General features: G+C 40.4%; 1 protein-coding gene across 1 annotated transcript; it reads right to left on the bottom strand.

Moving 5' to 3' along the window:
• Window positions 1-2,459: 2,459 nt before the first annotated feature.
• Window positions 2,460-25,761, bottom strand: LOC114301109 (anaphase-promoting complex subunit 7). Its single transcript, XM_082879383.1, has 4 exons — window positions 24,383-25,761; window positions 24,187-24,249; window positions 23,600-23,715; window positions 2,460-2,745 (listed from the first exon to the last, which is right to left on the bottom strand). The coding sequence occupies exons 1-4, from the start codon at window positions 24,461-24,463 to the stop codon at window positions 2,649-2,651; spliced, it is 357 nt and encodes a 118-aa protein (XP_082735509.1). The 5' UTR covers window positions 24,464-25,761; the 3' UTR covers window positions 2,460-2,648.
• Window positions 25,762-26,541: the final 780 nt, after the last annotated feature.

Here is a 26,541-nt window from a genome sequence, read left to right as displayed (position 1 = left end):
TATTGTGTATATTTCAATTCAAAACAATTTAAATTTTAAAATTAGAAAAACATTTAAAAGTTTTAATTACTTAATTTTTATATAAGTTGGTTAGTCATTTGACCTAACGATTAGGCTGAACCATTTTTGGTTTGACCGATTTGTCGGTTTAATCACAATTTCTCATGATGTTTTTAGTAATTTTAAAAAATTAAAAAAAATTCATTGGCTAATTTCCATTAAACCATATAAAAATAAAACTTTAATTAGTTTATGATTTATTTTATAATCCCACATCGGAAGAAGAAGAAAAAGTAAAGTTTTTTTCACTATCTATTTATATATTATATAAGGAAAATGAGATTTTTAGGGAAAAACCTTCTAGGAGCTCCAAACCCTTATTTTAAAATTGTTGAATTTTCTTAATTTTAAACAATTAAGAAAATTCCCGTTGGCTAGCTTCCACTTACCTTTTATTTTATAATCTCACATCGAGAAAATAAAGAAAAAGTGAATTGTTTCACTTACATAAAGTGAATCTTATACTCTCATTTATATAAGCAAAATGAGATTTTTATTGAGAAGCCTTATGATCAATATCTCATACTAATTTTTTTGATTTTATTAATTTTAAACAATTAAAAAAATCTCGATTGATTACTTCCATTTAACTTTTATTTTACATAATATAAAAAAAATTAAATATAATTATTATATTTTTTTAAATAAATATTATTTAATCTCGTACATAGCACATGTGATATGCTAATTTGTTATTGTTACAATTTGATAAGAGTACAAAAGAGTTTTAAAAAGGTTTATAAAGCCAAGTATATTTTATTAAAATTTAAGAAGGCTCCTTATCTTACTTTTATCAGGATGGATTTACAAATAATATTTTTATTTAGCATTTTTTAATTAAGTGGTCTAAAGTAATATTAAGTAATACTATAATAAAATATAATTTATCCAATATTTAAATTACATATCTGTTCACCTTTCCAAACTGTGCCAACTAATTTGGGGCATGTCGGTTAAGGATTAAGTAACTTTTTGGGATACTATAAAATAAAATAAAATAAATTATTAAGAAATATTCTTTTAAGTGTTTGTATTTTAATTAGTTCATAATATATTATTACATTTCAATAAATTTTATTATGTAAACATTTGATCTATCAATTCCTAATTCTCATATTTAAGATATTTTATAAATAATTTTATTTTTACAAATATTTTTTGAACCCTTAGTAATTTTGTGATGTAAGCATTCATATTTGATAGTGTGAATGTTTACATCACAAAACATTCACACTATATTTACACTATCAATATGAATATTAATGCGCGTTTCACCTTATCATTAAAGGTATTTTGGTAACTATATCATCCATAGAACTTATCGAAACATAAAAAAATAATTTGAATTAAGAGAAACATAAATACGTGAATAGAAATTTATGAATATATATCCCTTGTATGGAAAAGATTATGATACACACATTTCAAAAGATATGTACTGTATGTACCTTTTAACTAAAATAAAAAAATAACAAAATTTCATACTTTCTGAGTCGTAATTAAAATAAAAAAAAATTATAACCAAATAACACATGAGACATAATAAAAAATCTTATAAATCATAACTCAATAAAAAAATTAATCATGACTTTAAAAAAATGACATAGCTTAGGGATGCCTATGTTAGGGGTATAGAATTTCTCCTTATTTATATAATATATATTTTTCATTATAGAAATAAATAGTAGAAATACTTACGTTTAGGTCTTAATAAATAAATTCATTATCTAATAAATTCTGTGATAATTAATGATATTTTTTATTAAACATTATTAAAAAAAATCACTAATTGTTAATTATTAACGACAGTTTGAATTTTTTATCACAAAAAAATATTACTAATTATAAGTTTTAGCGACAGTTTAAAAAAAATTATCACAAAAAAATATCACTAATTTTCAACTTTGGCCTCGTTTGGCAAGTGGTAATTTTAGTTAAAAAGTCAAAAAGTCACTAAAAAACTTAAAAAGCCAACGACCCATGCTAAAAAGTTAAAGATTCTTTTTTCTCTCTATTTTTTACACATCTTTTCGTAAAAAATTAAAAAATTATCTCAAGCATACTAAATTTTTTTATATCATATTTTAGTCCAAAAAATCAAAAAATTATTAAAAAAACCTATTCTCAAACGAGGCCTTTAACAATAATTCTAAAAATTCATCACAAAAAGAGTTGCTAATTACACATTTTTGAAGCAATTTATAAAATCGTGATAAAAAGATTTATTAATTATAAATTTTTAATGATATAATACAAAAAATTTAGAAAGAAATAACTAAAACTAAAATCATAGCTTGGCAAAACAAATACCTTTAATTAATCAAATTCAGATGTAAACCACTACACCTCAACCTTTACTCCACCTTTACTCCACTTGTCTAGCACAAGAAAACATCAGCAAAATGGACTATTTTATGTCCCCTTTTCATCTTTTCCAAGGAATGGCATAGTGCGTAATTAAAAATTCTTCATAAAGCATGATATGCTAAATTTATATCAAAACATGAATACTTCTCAGAAAAATAATAATCATAGAACATCATATTACATACACTTTGAATCAATGGAGCGGCACTCTGATTTTTATTTTACCAACAAACCTGAGCAAATAATGAAATAATATCTTTCGAAGCAACTCCTAGTTCAGCCAAGGCTATGATAGCCTCAATAACATAAGGGCAATGTCTGTCAAAAACAAAACAAATAAAGAATGAGCATGCTATAAAAGTACTGAAATCTTCCAGCAATACATAAATGATAAAGAGATAACAAGAAGAACAATTAAATATCTTAGTAGCAGTGTTAGCAGTACGGTCGATATTGTTGTTATTATAGTAGTAGTAACAGCAGAAACTGTCCTTGGATGTGAATCTACGAGGCATTCACAGTCAATAATTACACTGTTACTCACTGATTCCGCACTGTTACTTTATGGGTTGACCCAATCAAGACTCTGTAATCATATTCAACCACCAGGCCCCAGACATAAAATGAAATTTTAAAATAAAAGAAAAGAAAGAAAGTTACATACAAAATAAAAGCAAGGAATGAGACACAATTAACATACTTTTACATAGAAAATGAAATGGACAAAAATGATTCATGTAGCCGACCTCACTTGATTGGGACAAAAGGCTTATAACTTGGTTTGGTTTTGACATAGAAAATGGAAAAAATTGTTACTGTCATTCTCATCATTCAAAATTTTGACATAGAAAATGAAAAAAATTGTTACAACCATTCTCATCATTGAAATTTTGAGGAAGATTAGTTTCAAATGGATTGGTGTTGTATGTATAAGGAGACGGGGGAGTCAGTCAATCATCTATTGCTTTATTGCAAAGTGGCCTCAGATAATTGGAGCTTAATTCTTTGTCTTTGGTGTCACTTGGGTTATGCTGGGTGGGTTGTCACGACCCCAAACCGCCCCTAGTAGTTTGGTGCCGTGATGGCCAGTAATCCGTAATTACCGAAGGCCAACTTTCAAAAACTCAAACACAATCAGAGTAAAATAAACGGGGCTCACAAATGCGGAAGCAATAATCTAAAATACAAAGGGTCCATAAGAGCTGTGCATAGATCAAATGTAATGCCAATCATCTTTACAATTCGATATAACAAAACAAAACATGTGTTACATCTTGATCAAAAGGCTTCTCGAGCCGACATGTACAAAATACAGCAAATACAAGCCAAGAAGCATGATTTTCAAGAATTGCCGACATAATCACGAGTCCAAACAAGCTTTCAAAACAATCTAGGCATCGCCGACGTCCTGCTCATCACCTACATATATATAGAGAGGGTGAGCTTGGATACTCAGTGAATGGTACTAAAAATAAAGGTTTTGCATGAACATAGCCGAACTCTTTCAAAACAAAACTCATCAACTTTACCAAGACAAGGGATGAACTGTATTCATCAATCAGATATTACAAGTCACAAGAATGCTTACTGACATCGGCGAAACAAGGGATGAACCGTATTCATCAATCAGATATTACAAGTCACAAGGGATGCTTACTGACGTCGGCGAAACAAGGGATGAACCATATTCATCAATCAGATATTACAAGTCACAGGGGTGCTCACTGACATCGGCAAAACACATCAAGCTTATCAAAACAAGGGCTGTACGATCCGTAATCGTGTAATCAAGGGTACTGCGAAAGTTTATAGTCCTCCAGCACAAGGGACTTGTGTTACTTAGGCCCGTAGCCCGATTTAACAAGGACCGTATCCCTCCATACTTAGTACTGCGAAAGTTTAGAGTCCTCCAGCACATGGGACTTGTGTTACTTAGGCCCGTAGCCCGATTTAACAAGGACCGTATCCTTTTATACTTAGTACTGCGAAAGTTTAGAGTCCTCCAGTACAAGGGACTTTTCAAGGTTCACATCAAACGAAGCTTATACTTGATACATCAAAATAGAGCTATTCATTCATGCTTAACAAATACTTTCGTCAAAACAAAGCAAAGCAAGATTTATCAAAATAGTGTAACATAGCTTTATCAATAATACCACTCACCTAGTTCTTCAGGTGTAGACTCAAAGCAAAGATCAAGGTCCTACAATCACATGGCAAATCACATTCTCAAAACAAGTCTATATGCAAGCGAATGACCTCGGCATTCGCGCAAGGTCCAAGTCAACAACAAAGCAAAACGGGCGGGGAGTTTAAACACTGCTCCCATCTCACGAAAATACACTGGGTACCCACCAGGTCTTTGCCGAGGTCCACACATCCTTGCCGAGGTGTGGTCCCGTTGGCCTCATTCAAAAGCAAGGTCGGGAAAAACCTGGGTTTCCCTTTGAAGAACATGCATATTATGATGAGCATGGTCAAGAGAAAGATGAATGCAAAGTTCAAAACTCGTTACAAAGATCTGAGGTTTCATGCCAAGAGTTCAAAACATGGACCTGGGTACCCATACAAGAAAGTCATGCAAGAACAAACACAAAAACATGGTTTTCGTTCCAAACTTTCGGATCAAACGAGACTTTTCTTTAAGAACATATGAAAACCATTTTTTCCAAAACCAACTTCAAAGCAATTGTAACGCCCTCAAAATAATAACATTAAACCCTTTAAATACGACATGCATTTACATATAAACTAACCACATTCCTTTATCTCATTGAGTTTCATTACATAAGTATTACATGTTAACCTCATAACAAAATGCCCTACGGGCTTACAGCTTTCCAAGTTAACACTTGGTTACAACAAAGAGTTCTAACTCGTTTACACATTAAGCCCTTGGCTTGAAATTACATGTAATACATCAAAAGTAAAACGACAAAACTATGCCCGCCACTAGCCTCCCAGCTATGTCCTTGGAGGTGGCATGCTTCCTGCACCTGAAAATGATATTCCCATATAGGGTGAGCCACAGCCCAGTAGAAATGCACTAAACCAACCATGGACATTGACTAAAACATTAGCAATTGATAGTTGGTCAGCACTGATACAATCACATAAATTACATATTTATGTCAACGACTTACAAGTCCCAATTACTTTTCATTTTCCCTTTTTCAACAGATAAGCATGCTAGCTCTATCATCATTTCCACAGATATGTATAAAAACTATATCTCACATTCAGATAAGCATACAAGCTGTATCCACATTCTCAACAGATATGTATATCAACAATATCCACAGATAAGCATACAAGCTATATCCACATTCTCAACAGATATGTATAACAACAATATCCACACTTCACAAAGATAAGCATATGAGCTCTATCTTCACTTCTCTAGACAAGCATATGAGCTCTGTCTACGGAGTTCATCCCCTATCTCCTCCCAATACCTATCCGGTTTAGAGGTACATCCCATATCTTCCCCTAAACCGCGGAGTACATCCCCTATCTCCTCCTCTACACATAACGTATATAAACACATTGGTTCTATATACAATCACACAATACACACAATTAATGTATTCTATCAACCGTCAAGTTCCATGACACATTCCATTGATTAGTTTCCGTTTACCTAATCATCATGCATTGTCTACAACAATCTCGACTATCCTCCACCGATAGCCCAAGCAGTTATTTCTAAAACAGAAAATAAATGCACAAATGGATATTCAATCAACATTTCATTTCCTCATTTCTCACCAATTAATTATCCCAATTAATTAAACAATGTAATTAGGCCATTTTCCATAATTACTATTTCAACCCTTAGGTTCCATTTTCATCAATGATTCAACAATCATTCCATTTTTCTATGCCAAACATGCATCTAGGTTTATTATGAATAAAACCCCAACTTTTGTAAAATTACACAAAAGCCCCAAACTTTCACAAAATTACCAAACCAAGCCCAACATCTCAAAATACCAAAATTTAAAGACAAAACCCATAGAGAGGAGTAGGATATCCCCACCTTGAAGTTTAAGCCAAAAAGGAGATGAAGACTCCAAGATCAACTTGCTCCAAATCCAAACTTTTTCAGATTAAATCGAAGCTCTCAACGCCCTCTATCTTTTTAACAAAGGCCCTAGGCTAGATTCACACCTTAGGGAGATCAAATCTTAGAGAGAGTGCAAGTTTAGAGAGAGAGGGTGTCGGATTTAGGGTTTAATCAAAGAAAAGGACTGAAAAAGTGATGTTTTAGACGCTGCTGTCCGCTGATATAAAACACGCTCGCTCGAGCGAAGGATTGGTCGCTCGAGCGACCAGACACAGAAAACTCTCGCTCGAGCCAAGAAGTTCTCGATCGAGCGAAGAAAAACCCAGACCGCTCGAGCCACGAAACTCTCGCTCGAGCCAGAAACTACAACTCTCAGGTCCAGAACCGGGGCAACACTACTCTCGCTCGAGCGACAAACTCCTCGCTCGAGCGAAGGACCAAAAATCTGGGCAGCAACGCTAGGCTCCCAAACACAACCAACCTGTAACAAACCTGCCCAACACATCCCATAACTCACTATACAAGGTACAAAGGATGCAAACATGATAATAAACAACAACCAACATCCACGGACACATGTCCGGATCACTGTACAACAAGGGTAAACCTGAGATCGCTATAACCTCCCCCCCTTAAAGAATTTCGCCCCCGAAATTAAGCACAAGTTTTCAAAAACAAGTTTTCCTTCATTTTAAACAACAATGTTACACCTGAACATTCAACAATTCGACCCATTACCGGTCATCCCATCCCTTTAACAAGAGACATATCACAAACATATGTATTATTAACATGCACTAACATCATGCACTAACTTTCCAATGTCAACAATATACTTAACACATATAATGTTACATTCAACTTCCATATGAGGCAAGTTCCAAAACATACTTCCAATAACCAAAACATTTTCTATGTTTCACAACTTAAGACATATATAAAAGCTCTTAAGTTCAACAAAATGTAAAGTTTTAAATACAAGATTACATATCAACAAACAAGTCCGGATATTTCTCACGGACTTCCAACTCACGTTCCCAAGTGGCTTCCTCCACTCCGTGATGTTTCCACAAGACTTTCACCAAAGGAATGGTCTTACCACGTAGGACCTGATCCCGCCTATCCAAGACCCGAACCGGTCTCTCCTCATACGAGGCATCCTCATCTACCTCTAAATCAGTCCAATCCAACACATGTGATGGATCTGGCTCATACTTCCGAAGCATACTCACATGAAACACGTCATGCACTCCGGACAACTGCGGTGGTAAGGCTAATCGATAAGCAACCTCACCAATCCTCTCAAGGATCTCAAAAGGACCAATAAACCGAGGGGATAACTTCCCACTCTTCCCAAACCTCATCGGGCCTCGTCTAGGTGATATCTTCAGAAAGACATGATCACCTACCTCAAACGCCAAAGGCCTCCTCCTACGGTCGGCATAACTCTTTTGTCGACTCTGGGCTGTAACAAGCCTCCTACGGATAAGCTCAACTTTCTCCGTCGTCTCCCTAACCAACTCCGGACCCAACAAAGGTGCATCACCCACCTCGGCCCAACAAACTGGAGACCTACACGGTCGGCCATACAAGGCCTCAAACGGTGCCATACCGATGCTAGACTGAAAACTGTTGTTGTAGGCAAACTCTACCAATGGCAAGTGCCTCTCCCACGTCCCACTGAAATCCAGGACACAACCCCGAAGCATATCCTCGAGGATCTGAATAGTACGCTCGGACTGCCCGTCAGTCTGAGGATGATAAGCCGTACTAAAGGTCAACTTAGTGCCCAAGGCACTCTGCAAACTCTGCCACAACCTAGCAGTAAAACGAGGATCTCTATCTGAGACGATCGTCACTGGGACCCCGTGCAATCTCACTACATCCCGAATGTACAAATCGGCAAGATGATCTACCGAATCTCTCACGCGCATAGGGATAAAGTGCGCCGACTTAGTCAACCGGTCTACAACCACCCAAATAGCATCACTACCCCGCTGAGTCCTCGGAAGACCTACAACGAAGTCCATAGTGACATGCTCCCACTTCCACTCGGCAATAGGCAAGGGTTGCAACAAACCCGCTGGCCTCTGATGCTCGGCCTTCACTTGCTGGCAAGTAAGGCACTTCGATACGAAAACAGCCACATCTCTCTTCATACCCCGCCACCAAAACTGGCGACCCAAATCCTGATACATCTTAGTACCTCCCGGATGCACCGCAAGGCGCGAATGGTGAAACTCTCGGAGTACTTCCTCTCGGCAAGACTCCGGTACAAACAAACGGTTTCGGTATCTCACACTCAGGTCGGGATACACCGTCAAACCCTTCTCAACTTTCCCACTGGAGATCTTCTCTCGGAGGGATTCTACCTCAAGGTCACCTCTTTGTGCCTCTAACACTCTAATCACAAGTGTAGGCTGCGCTACAACAGAAAACAAGGCCGCAGCCTCGACAGATTCGCCCAGTAGCAAATCAAACTCGCCAAGTGCTCCTAACATCTCCCATTCCCGGATGGCTATACAAGCTACATCACTAATGGTCTTCCTACTAAGGGCATCGGCCACAACATTGGCCTTTCCCGGATGATAATGTAACTCAAAATCATAATCCTCGATGAACTCCATCCATCTCCTCTGCCTCAGATTCAAGTCTCTCTGTGTAAATAGATACTTCAAACTCTTATGATCCGAGAATACCTCAAACCTCTCACCATAAAGGTAGTGCCTCCAGATTTTCAAGGCAAAGATCACAGCTGCTAACTCTAGGTCGTGTGTAGGGTAATTTTTCTCGTGTATTTTCAACTGACGTGAGCCATAAGCTACCACTTTCCCCTCTTGCATCAACACACAACCCAAACCCTCTCGTGAGGCATCACAATAAACCGCATAACCCAACCCTCTCTCCGGAATAATCAACACCGGAGCAGTGGTCAATCTAATTTTCATCTCTTGGAACGACTTTTCACAAGTCTCACTCCACACAAACTTGACTCCCTTCCGAGTCAATCTAGTCAACGGTGACGCTAACCTGGAGAAATCTTTCACAAACCGACGGTAATACCCAGCCAATCCCAGAAAACTGCGGATCTCAAACACACTCTTAGGCTGTGCCCAATCTTGCACTGCCTCAACCTTGGATGTATCAACAGACACCCCTTCCCCGGATACCACGTGGCCTAAGAATTTGACTTCCCCCAGCCAGAACTCACACTTCCCAAACTTGGCATACAGCCTATGGGCTCTAAGTAACTCAAGCACCACTCTCAAGTGTGCCTCGTGCTCCTCCTCAGAAGACGAATAGATAAGGATGTCATCCACAAAGACAACCACAAATCGATCTAAAAACTCCCGGAAAATCCGGTTCATCAAGTCCATAAAGACTGCCGGTGCATTGGTAAGTCCAAATGGCATCACTAGAAACTCATAATGGCCATACCGCGTACGGAATGCCGTCTTAGGAATATCTTCCTCCCTGACCCTCAACTGATGGTAACCCGATCTCAAGTCTATCTTAGAGAAATAACGGGAACCCTTCAACTGGTCAAACAAATCATCTATACGGGGCATAGGATACTTATTCTTAACCGTAGCCCGATTCAACTTCCGGTAGTCTATACACAATCTCAAGGCACCATCTTTCTTTTTAACAAAGAGGGCCGGTGCTCCCCACGGTGAAACACTAGGGCGAACAAAGCCCTTATCTAGCAATTCCTGGAGCTGAACTTTCAACTCAACCAACTCTGCTGGAGCAAAACGGTAAGGTGCCATAGAAATCGGCGCCGTACCAGGCACTAAATCAATAGAGAACTCTATCTCTCGGTGAGGTGGCAAACTAACAAGATCTTCGGGAAAAACATCCGAATACTCACAAACCACCCTCGGCAATACATGCTGGGTCTCACCACTCTCACCACTCTCAAAGCTAGCAAATAGGCTACTAAGCTCACTTCGCCCTCGCGAATCATACCCCGGTGGCAAAACACTACCAACCCGGTCTCCCAAGAAATGGAACCACTCCCCGCTCAAGGTACATAACGTAACCCTCTGGCGGTAGCAATCAATAACAGCCCGGTATGACGATAACCAGTCCATACCCAAAATAACATCAAAACCCTTCATGGGCATGACAACAAACGGAAAAGGAAGCCTATAGTTGGCGACCTCTATATCACATCCTCTAACACCCTGTTTCAGAATCAACTCACCACCCAAAGGCGATACCACACAAATAGGAGATGCTAACTGTGCTAACTCCAATTCCAAAACAGATGCAAATGCAGCAGATACAAAAGAATGAGATGCACCCGTGTCTATCAACACACTAGCAACTGAGTTGCAAAACAGAAAAGTACCTCTCACTACTGATGGAGCTGGTACTAAATCCTGCGCGGTAACAGCATACACGCGCCCCGTAGGCCCCTGGTCTACCTGCTCACCTCTCGGAGCAAAAGACTGCTGCACAGACTGGGATGACGAAACTCCCGGATTGGCCCTCGAGGCCTGCACAGACTGAGCTGGCTGAAAACCCTGCGTCTGTCTAGAACCAGACGCTCCCGAAGTGGCACTCAACTGTGGGCAAAATCTCTTCATGTGCCCAGGTTGTCCACACTGATAACAAGTCAAGAGCTGCCCCCTGCCCAAACTCTGACTCGGCAGTCTAGCTGAAGAAGAAGCAGCTTTCTGACTCCCACTCTTCTGCGGGCAAACCGAAACCTTGTGACCCAACTGGCCACACTTGTAACAAGTGAATTCCCCCTAACTGCCTCTCCCCGAGCCTACACTCGGCACTGGAAAGGTCGATCTAGAGACTGCACCCTGAGACTGCTGAGGGTTATAACCCCTCTGCCTCCTGCCATCACTCTGACTATCCTGGCTCCTCTTGGAGCCTCTCTGACCCTCATCCTCCTCCTGCATCATAAGCTCCATATGAGCTGCAGCGTCCACTAGGTGTCTATACTCTCGAATATAAGACCCACCAATTCTCAACTTGAGGCCCCGCCTCAACTTCCGCTCAAACTCATAGCAACGGCGTTCCTCAGACGCCACCAGTTCAGGTGCAAACCTAGACAGACTGGTAAAAGTAGCCTCAAACTCGGCCACTGACAAGCCCTGCTGATTAAGCCGGCTAAACTGATCCCTCAGCTTCTCCCTAGCTACTGCTGATAAAAACCTCTCCTGAAAAGCATTCACAAACGCCTCCCAAGTACCACCAACACGAGCTTTCTCGTACTTCCACCATTGACCCGCATCTCCCTTCAGTTGGAAGGATGCCAAGGTCACTTTCAGTGCTCCGTCCTCGATGCCAAGCATCTCAAACGTCTTCGTTGTCTGTTCGAGCCATTCATCTGCCTTAAGCGGCTCTTTAGGATCCCCGATAAACTCGTCCGGATTACACCGGAAGAACTCCCTCTTCAAGAAGGAAGGCCCTGTCTCAGCTGCCTGATTCCCAGCTCTAAGAATACCCAAAGCTCCTGCTATCTCTCTGGCCAAGGCACCCATAGCCTGCTGACCTACTGGCTCGACCACATTGGCCTGCCCAACTCCCTCCTGCACTGCCGGGATCTCACCCTGTAACGGTATTTCCTGCCTCGCAGGTCTACCACGCCTAGCACCTCTTCCTCGTCCTGACATCCTAATAAAGGCAACACAGAACGTTAGCACATTCATAAGTGTGCCGAAACTAAACACTCACGTCCTAATGCATGGACAACTGTAATTCACTCCACATAAGCACATAAACACATAAGCACTTACGAACTTCATTTCCGGATAATGATAGTCCCGAGGCGTTACTAGAGTTCCGGTTAGAAATAGCATTGATCAAGTGCCTTTCCAACAAGACTCCCAGAAACTCAAGGATCCAATCAACATCCTAGAAATTAAATCCCATACCCACATAGTCACATAAGCATGTTATCAAACAAGCACATAGCATATGGTACTACATCTAAGTCTCTATCAAGCGAGACAAACCCATTGTGATCCTAATCACTTCCCACGTACCCAAAGTATTCGAACCCGGTACGCTCTGATACCAAGTTGTAACGCCCTCAAAATAATAACATTAAACCCTTTAAATACGACATGCATTTACATATAAACTAACCACATTCCTTTATCTCATTGAGTTTCATTACATAAGTATTACATGTTAACCTCATAACAAAATGCCCTACGGGCTTACAGCTTTCCAAGTTAACACTTGGTTACAACAAAGAGTTCTAACTCGTTTACACATTAAGCCCTTGGCTTGAAATTACATGTAATACATCAAAAGTAAAACGACAAAACTATGCCCGCCACTAGCCTCCCAGCTATGTCCTTGGAGGTGGCATGCTTCCTGCACCTGAAAATGATATTCCCATATAGGGTGAGCCACAGCCCAGTAGAAATGCACTAAACCAACCATGGACATTGACTAAAACATTAGCAATTGATAGTTGGTCAGCACTGATACAATCACATAAATTACATATTTATGTCAACGACTTACAAGTCCCAATTACTTTTCATTTTCCCTTTTTCAACAGATAAGCATGCTAGCTCTATCATCATTTCCACAGATATGTATAAAAACTATATCTCACATTCAGATAAGCATACAAGCTGTATCCACATTCTCAACAGATATGTATATCAACAATATCCACAGATAAGCATACAAGCTATATCCACATTCTCAACAGATATGTATAACAACAATATCCACACTTCACAAAGATAAGCATATGAGCTCTATCTTCACTTCTCTAGACAAGCATATGAGCTCTGTCTACGGAGTTCATCCCCTATCTCCTCCCAATACCTATCCGGTTTAGAGGTACATCCCCTATCTTCCCCTAAACCGCGGAGTACATCCCCTATCTCCTCCTCTACACATAACGTATATAAACACATTGGTTCTATATACAATCACACAATACACACAATTAATGTATTCTATCAACCGTCAAGTTCCATGACACATTCCATTGATTAGTTTCCGTTTACCTAATCATCATGCATTGTCTACAACAATCTCGACTATCCTCCACCGATAGCCCAAGCAGTTATTTCTAAAACAGAAAATAAATGCACAAATGGATATTCAATCAACATTTCATTTCCTCATTTCTCACCAATTAATTATCCCAATTAATTAAACAATGTAATTAGGCCATTTTCCATAATTACTATTTCAACCCTTAGGTTCCATTTTCATCAATGATTCAACAATCATTCCATTTTTCTATGCCAAACATGCATCTAGGTTTATTATGAATAAAACCCCAACTTTTGTAAAATTACACAAAAGCCCCAAACTTTCACAAAATTACCAAACCAAGCCCAACATCTCAAAATACCAAAATTTAAAGACAAAACCCATAGAGAGGAGTAGGATATCCCCACCTTGAAGTTTAAGCCAAAAAGGAGATGAAGACTCCAAGATCAACTTGCTCCAAATCCAAACTTTTTCAGATTAAATCGAAGCTCTCAACGCCCTCTATCTTTTTAACAAAGGCCCTAGGCTAGATTCACACCTTAGGGAGATCAAATCTTAGAGAGAGTGCAAGTTTAGAGAGAGAGGGTGTCGGATTTAGGGTTTAATCAAAGAAAAGGACTGAAAAAGTGATGTTTTAGACGCTGCTGTCCGCTGATATAAAACACGCTCGCTCGAGCGAAGGATTGGTCGCTCGAGCGACCAGACACAGAAAACTCTCGCTCGAGCCAAGAAGTTCTCGATCGAGCGAAGAAAAACCCAGACCGCTCGAGCCACGAAACTCTCGCTCGAGCCAGAAACTACAACTCTCAGGTCCAGAACCGGGGCAACACTACTCTCGCTCGAGCGACAAACTCCTCGCTCGAGCGAAGGACCAAAAATCTGGGCAGCAACGCTAGGCTCCCAAACACAACCAACCTGTAACAAACCTGCCCAACACATCCCATAACTCACTATACAAGGTACAAAGGATGCAAACATGATAATAAACAACAACCAACATCCACGGACACATGTCCGGATCACTGTACAACAAGGGTAAACCTGAGATCGCTATAACCTCCCCCCCTTAAAGAATTTCGCCCCCGAAATTAAGCACAAGTTTTCAAAAACAAGTTTTCCTTCATTTTAAACAACAATGTTACACCTGAACATTCAACAATTCGACCCATTACCGGTCATCCCATCCCTTTAACAAGAGACATATCACAAACATATGTATTATTAACATGCACTAACATTATGCACTAACTTTCCAATGTCAACAATATACTTAACACATATAATGTTACATTCAACTTCCATATGAGGCAAGTTCCAAAACATACTTCCAATAACCAAAACATTTTCTATGTTTCACAACTTAAGACATATATAAAAGCTCTTAAGTTCAACAAAATGTAAAGTTTTAAATACAAGATTACATATCAACAAACAAGTCCGGATATTTCTCACGGACTTCCAACTCACGTTCCCAAGTGGCTTCCTCCACTCCGTGATGTTTCCACAAGACTTTCACCAAAGGAATGGTCTTACCACGTAGGACCTGATCCCGCCTATCCAAGACCCGAACCGGTCTCTCCTCATACGAGGCATCCTCATCTACCTCTAAATCAGTCCAATCCAACACATGTGATGGATCTGGCTCATACTTCCGAAGCATACTCACATGAAACACGTCATGCACTCCGGACAACTGCGGTGGTAAGGCTAATCGATAAGCAACCTCACCAATCCTCTCAAGGATCTCAAAAGGACCAATAAACCGAGGGGATAACTTCCCACTCTTCCCAAACCTCATCGGGCCTCGTCTAGGTGATATCTTCAGAAAGACATGATCACCTACCTCAAACGCCAAAGGCCTCCTCCTACGGTCGGCATAACTCTTTTGTCGACTCTGGGCTGTAACAAGCCTCCTACGGATAAGCTCAACTTTCTCCGTCGTCTCCCTAACCAACTCCGGACCCAACAAAGGTGCATCACCCACCTCGGCCCAACAAACTGGAGACCTACACGGTCGGCCATACAAGGCCTCAAACGGTGCCATACCGATGCTAGACTGAAAACTGTTGTTGTAGGCAAACTCTACCAATGGCAAGTGCCTCTCCCACGTCCCACTGAAATCCAGGACACAACCCCGAAGTATATCCTCGAGGATCTGAATAGTACGCTCGGACTGCCCGTCAGTCTGAGGATGATAAGCCGTACTAAAGGTCAACTTAGTGCCCAAGGCACTCTGCAAACTCTGCCACAACCTAGCAGTAAAACGAGGATCTCTATCTGAGACGATCGTCACTGGGACCCCGTGCAATCTCACTACATCCCGAATGTACAAATCGGCAAGATGATCTACCGAATCTCTCACGCGCATAGGGATAAAGTGCGCCGACTTAGTCAACCGGTCTACAACCACCCAAATAGCATCACTACCCCGCTGAGTCCTCGGAAGACCTACAACGAAGTCCATAGTGACATGCTCCCACTTCCACTCGGCAATAGGCAAGGGTTGCAACAAACCCGCTGGCCTCTGATGCTCGGCCTTCACTTGCTGGCAAGTAAGGCACTTCGATACGAAAACAGCCACATCTCTCTTCATACCCCGCCACCAAAACTGGCGACCCAAATCCTGATACATCTTAGTACCTCCCGGATGCACCGCAAGGCGCGAATGGTGAAACTCTCGGAGTACTTCCTCTCGGCAAGACTCCGGTACAAACAAACGGTTTCGGTATCTCACACTCAGGTCGGGATACACCGTCAAACCCTTCTCAACTTTCCCACTGGAGATCTTCTCTCGGAGGGATTCTACCTCAAGGTCACCTCTTTGTGCCTCTAACACTCTAATCACAAGTGTAGGCTGCGCTACAACAGAAAACAAGGCCGCAGCCTCGACAGATTCGCCCAGTAGCAAATCAAACTCGCCAAGTGCTCCTAACATCTCCCATTCCCGGATGGCTATACAAGCTACATCACTAATGGTCTTCCTACTAAGGGCATCGGCCACAACATTGGCCTTTCCCGGATGATAATGTAACTCAAAATCATAATCCTCGATGAACTCCATCCATCTCCTCTGCCTCAGATTCAAGTCTCTCTGTGTAAATAGATACTTCAAACTCTTATGATCCGAGAATACCTCAAACCTCTCACCATAAAGGTAGTGCCTCCAGATTTTCAAGGCAAAGATCACAGCTGCTAACTCTAGGTCGTGTGTAGGGTAATTTTTCTCGTGTATTTTCAACTGACGTGAGCCATAAGCTACCACTTTCCCCTCTTGCATCAACACACAACCCAAACCCTCTCGTGAGGCATCACAATAAACCGCATAACCCAACCCTCTCTCCGGAATAATCAACACCGGAGCAGTGGTCAATCTAATTTTCATCTCTTGGAACGACTTTTCACAAGTCTCACTCCACACAAACTTGACTCCCTTCCGAGTCAATCTAGTCAACGGTGACGCTAACCTGGAGAAATCTTTCACAAACCGACGGTAATACCCAGCCAATCCCAGAAAACTGCGGATCTCAAACACACTCTTAGGCTGTGCCCAATCTTGCACTGCCTCAACCTTGGATGTATCAACAGACACCCCTTCCCCGGATACCACGTGGCCTAAGAATTTGACTTCCCCCAGCCAGAACTCACACTTCCCAAACTTGGCATACAGCCTATGGGCTCTAAGTAACTCAAGCACCACTCTCAAGTGTGCCTCGTGCTCCTCCTCAGAAGACGAATAGATAAGGATGTCATCCACAAAGACAACCACAAATCGATCTAAAAACTCCCGGAAAATCCGGTTCATCAAGTCCATAAAGACTGCCGGTGCATTGGTAAGTCCAAATGGCATCACTAGAAACTCATAATGGCCATACCGCGTACGGAATGCCGTCTTAGGAATATCTTCCTCCCTGACCCTCAACTGATGGTAACCCGATCTCAAGTCTATCTTAGAGAAACAACGGGAACCCTTCAACTGGTCAAACAAATCATCTATACGGGGCATAGGATACTTATTCTTAACCGTAGCCCGATTCAACTTCCGGTAGTCTATACACAATCTCAAGGCACCATCTTTCTTTTTAACAAAGAGGGCCGGTGCTCCCCACGGTGAAACACTAGGGCGAACAAAGCCCTTATCTAGCAATTCCTGGAGCTGAACTTTCAACTCAACCAACTCTGCTGGAGCAAAACGGTAAGGTGCCATAGAAATCGGCGCCGTACCAGGCACTAAATCAATAGAGAACTCTATCTCTCGGTGAGGTGGCAAACTAACAAGATCTTCGGGAAAAACATCCGAATACTCACAAACCACCCTCGGCAATACATGCTGGGTCTCACCACTCTCACCACTCTCAAAGCTAGCAAATAGGCTACTAAGCTCACTTCGCCCTCGCGAATCATACCCCGGTGGCAAAACACTACCAACCCGGTCTCCCAAGAAATGGAACCACTCCCCGCTCAAGGTACATAACGTAACCCTCTGGCGGTAGCAATCAATAACAGCCCGGTATGACGATAACCAGTCCATACCCAAAATAACATCAAAACCCTTCATGGGCATGACAACAAACGGAAAAGGAAGCCTATAGTCGGCGACCTCTATATCACATCCTCTAACACCCTGTTTCAGAATCAACTCACCACCCAAAGGCGATACCACACAAATAGGAGATGCTAACTGTGCTAACTCCAATTCCAAAACAGATGCAAATGCAGCAGATACAAAAGAATGAGATGCACCCGTGTCTATCAACACACTAGCAACTGAGTTGCAAAACAGAAAAGTACCTCTCACTACTGATGGAGCTGGTACTAAATCCTGCGCGGTAACAGCATACACGCGCCCCGTAGGCCCCTGGTCTACCTGCTCACCTCTCGGAGCAAAAGACTGCTGCACAGACTGGGATGACGAAACTCCCGGATTGGCCCTCGAGGCCTGCACAGACTGAGCTGGCTGAAAACCCTGCGTCTGTCTAGAACCAGACGCTCCCGAAGTGGCACTCAACTGTGGGCAAAATCTCTTCATGTGCCCAGGTTGTCCACACTGATAACAAGTCAAGAGCTGCCCCCTGCCCAAACTCTGACTCGGCAGTCTAGCTGAAGAAGAAGCAGCTTTCTGACTCCCACTCTTCTGCGGGCAAACCGAAACCTTGTGACCCAACTGGCCACACTTGTAACAAGTGAATTCCCCCTGACTGCCTCTCCCCGAGCCTACACTCGGCACTGGAAAGGTCGATCTAGAGACTGCACCCTGAGACTGCTGAGGGTTATAACCCCTCTGCCTCCTGCCATCACTCTGACTATCCTGGCTCCTCTTGGAGCCTCTCTGACCCTCATCCTCCTCCTGCATCATAAGCTCCATATGAGCTGCAGCGTCCACTAGGTGTCTATACTCTCGAATATAAGACCCACCAATTCTCAACTTGAGGCCCCGCCTCAACTTCCGCTCAAACTCATAGCAACGGCGTTCCTCAGACGCCACCAGTTCAGGTGCAAACCTAGACAGACTGGTAAAAGTAGCCTCAAACTCGGCCACTGACAAGCCCTGCTGATTAAGCCGGCTAAACTGATCCCTCAGCTTCTCCCTAGCTGCTGCTGATAAAAACCTCTCCTGAAAAGCATTCACAAACGCCTCCCAAGTACCACCAACACGAGCTTTCTCGTACTTCCACCATTGACCCGCATCTCCCTTCAGTTGGAAGGATGCCAAGGTCACTTTCAGTGCTCCGTCCTCGATGCCAAGCATCTCAAACGTCTTCGTTGTCTGTTCGAGCCATTCATCTGCCTTAAGCGGCTCTTTAGGATCCCCGATAAACTCGTCCGGATTACACCGGAAGAACTCCCTCTTCAAGAAGGAAGGCCCTGTCTCAGCTGCCTGATTCCCAGCTCTAAGAATACCCAAAGCTCCTGCTATCTCTCTGGCCAAGGCACCCATAGCCTGCTGACCTACTGGCTCGACCACATTGGCCTGCCCAACTCCCTCCTGCACTGCCGGGATCTCACCCTGTAACGGTATTTCCTGCCTCGCAGGTCTACCACGCCTAGCACCTCTTCCTCGTCCTGACATCCTAATAAAGGCAACACAGAACGTTAGCACATTCATAAGTGTGCCGAAACTAAACACTCACGTCCTAATGCATGGACAACTGTAATTCACTCCACATAAGCACATAAACACATAAGCACTTACGAACTTCATTTCCGGATAATGATAGTCCCGAGGCGTTACTAGAGTTCCGGTTAGAAATAGCATTGATCAAGTGCCTTTCCAACAAGACTCCCAGAAACTCAAGGATCCAATCAACATCCTAGAAATTAAATCCCATACCCACATAGTCACATAAGCATGTTATCAAACAAGCACATAGCATATGGTACTACATCTAAGTCTCTATCAAGCGAGACAAACCCATTGTGATCCTAATCACTTCCCACGTACCCAAAGTATTCGAACCCGGTACGCTCTGATACCAAGTTGTAACGCCCTCAAAATAATAACATTAAACCCTTTAAATACGACATGCATTTACATATAAACTAACCACATTCCTTTATCTCATTGAGTTTCATTACATAAGTATTACATGTTAACCTCATAACAAAATGCCCTACGGGCTTACAGCTTTCCAAGTTAACACTTGGTTACAACAAAGAGTTCTAACTCGTTTACACATTAAGCCCTTGGCTTGAAATTACATGTAATACATCAAAAGTAAAACGACAAAACTATGCCCGCCACTAGCCTCCCAGCTATGTCCTTGGAGGTGGCATGCTTCCTGCACCTGAAAATGATATTCCCATATAGGGTGAGCCACAGCCCAGTAGAAATGCACTAAACCAACCATGGACATTGACTAAAACATTAGCAATTGATAGTTGGTCAGCACTGATACAATCACATAAATTACATATTTATGTCAACGACTTACAAGTCCCAATTACTTTTCATTTTCCCTTTTTCAACAGATAAGCATGCTAGCTCTATCATCATTTCCACAGATATGTATAAAAACTATATCTCACATTCAGATAAGCATACAAGCTGTATCCACATTCTCAACAGATATGTATATCAACAATATCCACAGATAAGCATACAAGCTATATCCACATTCTCAACAGATATGTATAACAACAATATCCACACTTCACAAAGATAAGCATATGAGCTCTATCTTCACTTCTCTAGACAAGCATATGAGCTCTGTCTACGGAGTTCATCCCCTATCTCCTCCCAATACCTATCCGGTTTAGAGGTACATCCCCTATCTTCCCCTAAACCGCGGAGTACATCCCCTATCTCCTCCTCTACACATAACGTATATAAACACATTGGTTCTATATACAATCACACAATACACACAATTAATGTATTCTATCAACCGTCAAGTTCCATGACACATTCCATTGATTAGTTTCCGTTTACCTAATCATCATGCATTGTCTACAACAATCTCGACTATCCTCCACCGATAGCCCAAGCAGTTATTTCTAAAACAGAAAATAAATGCACAAATGGATATTCAATCAACATTTCATTTCCTCATTTCTCACCAATTAATTATCCCAATTAATTAAACAATGTAATTAGGCCATTTTCCATAATTACTATTTCAACCCTTAGGTTCCATTTTCATCAATGATTCAACAATCATTCCATTTTTCTATGCCAAACATGCATCTAGGTTTATTATGAATAAAACCCCAACTTTTGTAAAATTACACAAAAGCCCCAAACTTTCACAAAATTACCAAACCAAGCCCAACATCTCAAAATACCAAAATTTAAAGACAAAACCCATAGAGAGGAGTAGGATATCCCCACCTTGAAGTTTAAGCCAAAAAGGAGATGAAGACTCCAAGATCAACTTGCTCCAAATCCAAACTTTTTCAGATTAAATCGAAGCTCTCAACGCCCTCTATCTTTTTAACAAAGGCCCTAGGCTAGATTCACACCTTAGGGAGATCAAATCTTAGAGAGAGTGCAAGTTTAGAGAGAGAGGGTGTCGGATTTAGGGTTTAATCAAAGAAAAGGACTGAAAAAGTGATGTTTTAGACGCTGCTGTCCGCTGATATAAAACACGCTCGCTCGAGCGAAGGATTGGTCGCTCGAGCGACCAGACACAGAAAACTCTCGCTCGAGCCAAGAAGTTCTCGATCGAGCGAAGAAAAACCCAGACCGCTCGAGCCACGAAACTCTCGCTCGAGCCATAAACTACAACTCTCAGGTCCAGAACCGGGGCAACACTACTCTCGCTCGAGCGACAAACTCCTCGCTCGAGCGAAGGACCAAAAATCTGGGCAGCAACGCTAGGCTCCCAAACACAACCAACCTGTAACAAACCTGCCCAACACATCCCATAACTCACTATACAAGGTACAAAGGATGCAAACATGATAATAAACAACAACCAACATCCACGGACACATGTCCGGATCACTGTACAACAAGGGTAAACCTGAGATCGCTATAGCAATGCATGACATGCAAGACGAATCCGATCACGCAATGCAGCTAGATGATTAATAAGAACAACCAAAGTAGATCAAGATTCTTACCTCAAAGCTTAAATCCAACGGATCAAACCACAAAAATCAAGCTTTGAAGACTTGCTCTCACTCAAGAACTTCTCTTCCTCTTCTCTAGAGCTTCTCTCTCTAAAAACAAGGATTTTGAGACAAATGATTTGTTTCTAAGTCTGTCGGCTGTCTTAACAATCAGCTCGGACACGTGGCGCCAACGGATTGGTTTAACTCAAGAAGGTGATTGATAGATAAGACAAGTCTCTGACACAGCGTATGCAGCAAGCTCGGGTAAGACACATCGGCAAGAAATGACATCGGCTAAGGTCAAAGCTTTCGGCAACAGTGTAACAAAGACATCGGCTAGGGAGGACGACACTTGACTAAGCTGTGCCACACCTTGGCCGGGTTGTGCCACATCTCGGCCTAGGCCATACCTGCCCGGGAACAATGATCACTGAGTGCAAAACATCTCGGCATCAAGCCCGAGGTGAAGGTGGAAGTCGACCAAGGTCTCAAAACAGTTCTGAGTACAAAGGTTCAAAGGCGAACTAAGCTCAAGGTGACCTCGGCCACACACACACCAAGCAAAGAACAAAATCATACAAGCAACTTTAAGCAAATCAAGGCAAGACAAAACCTTCAAAACAATATAACAAGGCAGGATCATGCATGAATGAGTGCAAGTATGACAAGAGTAAGATGAGGGTTGTTACATGGATAAAGAACCTCTTTGATTCTTGGCATAGGGGTTGCCCGAGTCGGGTTAGTTGGAAGGCTTGGTAGGTAGCTCCGTTGTGCGTTTTGTGGCGCAATTGTAGATCATTTGAAGGGAGGGAGAATTCCATTAATTCCTTGAAAGGATCAGTGCTTGCACAACTGTATTTTTGCCTCAAGGGGGCTGCCCCTTTCTTTATACTATTTTGTGGATTTTATTTTTTTATTTTTGGTGATTTGTACATGCTTGTTGATATATAGGTCTTTGTCTTGTTTGGTTTTGCTTTGCATTTTTTTTGTTTATTTTTTATTTTTGGTGATTTGTGCATGCTTGTTGGTTGTGGTCCTTCGCCGTCTTTCATAGTTACATTTACTTATAATAATAATAAATGCACTGCCCAACTTTATGTAGTAAATAAAGAGTTGCACGGTCACAGAAATGCCAGGACTCAAAAGCTTCGTTGGATTTCTAGAATTGTATTTTTAACAAGTGAAAGACCTGCACATTGATGAATGGGGTTAGGTAAACTAAAAACAATTCAATAAACCACTCTAATTAATAAGTCAAAAACAATGGGAATGATCAAGATGTTGAAATATAACTACATAACTACGGGCAAAAATAGACACTCATGCCTTTTTTTTAAAGAACACACCAATCATCCAATCAAGAAATATCTATATAAGAGCAAGCACGAAGCTTTATAATGCTAGATGTGTTCAGATTTTCAAGTGAGACTCACAAAAAGCACCCAAAAAATCTTATGCTATTGCTAAAATGCAAACTGAATAAAAGAAGCATACACAAAATGATATAATAATCAAATTTAAATTGTTATCCTCGGAATGAAAATTGGCATTAAGAAATCCAACATGACAAACCTCAAACACTCTTTGTACCAAGCAATGGAAGAACGAGTGTGTCTCGAATTTCGATAAAGCTTGCCCATTATTGGATTCCTTTGCAAATTTCTTGCTTTGTTAGGAATTCCCTCCACCTGTAAAATAAAGGAGCCAAGCATATTCTTATATTCTTAAAATGAAAGAAACTAAAAATGAATAAAACCACGTCCAAGTTAAATTGTAGAAAGACCACATAACAAACCCAAGTTGCTCAAAACACTCATCCTAGAACATACAATGTAATTGTAACATTACATGGATAACATGAACATTTACACAAAAGTGACAAACAATACAGCAAGTTCCTTAGCTACTGGATGAAAAGTGTAATCTAAGGTCTTCCTGATAACAATAATTCCCCCAAATTATGATGACATTTGACAAATAAAGGGAGCAAGGAATGGACGGCAGAGAGAGTGAGTGTCAAAGACTATATCAATTAGCAACAAAATGCAAAATTTATACATAAACTACACATTCATATACTAAAATATAACCTCACCAAAAGTGACTTAACAAATTGATTAAAGACACACGAATGCAAACAGAGAGTATGGAGATGGAACCTCAACAAGAGAAGCTCTATTCTCATTCAGTGAATAGTGACAAGATGCAATTTTGAACTTCACCTGCACCAAGATGTGAGAGTAAATTGTTTATGAAATGACTAACCTTAAATATCCAAGATTTATAAACAAAACTTGTTATGACCCAAATATGTCAAAAAAGGAAAAGAACAAGTAGGGGAGCATGTCAAACTACCTCATTTTCATTAATCCCCAAATTATTAAAAGAATTTGGAGAAGACGACCTGTTTGACGTAGGCAATGAATTCCTAGTCATTGTACTTTGTTTGGGAACAATCTTGCAACGTTGTAGCGCTTGCTTGTATGTATGCTGTCACAATACAAAAAGATATGATGACATGCTATGTTTGAATATCTTTGTTCACATGGAAAGAGGGGAGGGATAAATTAGCACTATTTAATGAAATATGTTCTTTTCAACTTAAAAGGCACTTCTGCCCAAGGAAGGAGTGGATGATGGTGAGAGAGGGCATAAAAAATAAAAATAAAAAGCGTAGCAGTGGAAAAGTATAGCAGATGAAAGAGATGAATCACAAATTAAATGGGAAAAAAATAGTAGCTAGTAGTGTTGACATATAGTAAGTAACATTCAAAAGGAACAGAAGATGCCCAAGCCATTCTGTGACATGACAAACGTAAATTGGAGCTCATGATCTTCCAACAACATAAAATCGTGTTTTGAAATTAATTTTACCCTTTGGTTTGTCCATCTAAAGAACTGTCATACAAACTTAGATTACAAATGTTATGTGTTTTGAATTTTCAACAAAAAATAAAACTATTGCAGAGTCCAAACAAGTGACATACTCATAACAAGGGCACCTATATTGAAAGCCAATCAAGCAGTATCAAACAATAAATTATTTCGACAATACCCAATATCAAAATTTAAAATAATTGAAGCCCCTGGAAAAATTATCACTAGATGTGATTTATTTATTCATTCATTAAAATTATTTTTAATAATAATTTTACTGTGACTAACTATTGGATCTTTGGATTCACCCCCCCAAAAAAACTATAGGATCTTTGGTTAAACAAGAACATTATATTTTATTTTATTTTATTTTACTAACAAAAAGAACTCTGTTGAACTTTCAAAGATCAAGATCCCCTCTTCCTCCTATATAACATAATAACAAATTTGATCTTCACATCAAAAACCAGAAAACAAAAACCAGAGAGAGAGAGAGAAATGGGGGTTTTGATTAAGCTAATAGATGCAATTCTGTTATTCTTCTTCTTGGTGGTAATTTTAGCAGCTCCAGCTTTCGATGCACAAGTGTGCTTTCCTTCTAAGTTCTTCCCAAATTTCCTCGTTGACCTCAATCTCTGGTTCACAAGCGAGTACGGTGATTACTTGCTCACAGAAAAGCCTTCTTTCTTTGTTGGGCTTATGTGGCTCGAGCTTCTCTTCCAGTGGCCACTTGCCATTACAAATCTTTATGCTATTCTTGTGGGAGGGAAGCTCTGGTTCAATTCTACTTGCCTAGTCTATGGAGTCTCTGTTTTTACTGGAATGCTATTTTCCTTTTTCTTTTCATTTCTTTGTTTGGTTCTCGGGAAAATTTTGTATAATTTATTGAATTGCAATTGAAGAGGTGGATTTCACACTCTCAGTTTAGTCGTATTGTTTTGGCATAGTACGAAGGATAGCATTTGACTCCCCCAAAAAAAAAAAAAAGAAAAAAAAATTATTTCACAAATTTCACGAAATAGAATTGGTAAAGAAGATGTTATGTTTGGATTTTATGAAAAATGAAAGAGACATTAAAATATGTTTAGATTTTTTCACTTTATGTTCTTATTTTTTACTTTATAAATTATGATCCAAACAATGGACCAAGTACACAAGACACATGATTTAAATTGACCTGGTCTGGTGATTATTAGGTCCAAATTTGTTCATATTTTATTGGTTCAGGGCTGAAATACATCAATTTGGTGGTATCCTAGAATGAAATACAATAATTTTAAATCTTATACTATTACTAGGCTAAAAAAACAAGGATCTGGTCCAATAAATCTAAATTCACAATCTAATCTAAATTAAAGGGGCATTATAGACTATGTAAGTTGAATTAAATAATTTTGCTTCTAAAAGTGTCAGAAGAGTAATATTTTACTGGTATGTTCTTTTTGTTGGTTTAGTTTTTATTTGATATGATAACTTGAGATTTTATTTAATGTGTTTTAATTTTTGTAATGATTTCTTTATGTCTTGATCATGAAAGTAAATTTAGTATATAATTTTAGTGATTATATATGCAGGTTGTAACGCTCCCAAAATAGTAACATTAAGCCCATCAATCTAGACATGCATTGATACTAAAG

This window comes from Camellia sinensis, chromosome 7, assembly GCF_055761805.1.
Source record: "Camellia sinensis isolate YWXY chromosome 7, ASM5576180v1, whole genome shotgun sequence".
Classification (NCBI taxonomy): Eukaryota; Viridiplantae; Streptophyta; class Magnoliopsida; order Ericales; family Theaceae; genus Camellia; species Camellia sinensis.
Note: the sequence above shows the minus strand (reverse complement) of the source record. Positions and strands in the feature narration are given on the sequence as shown.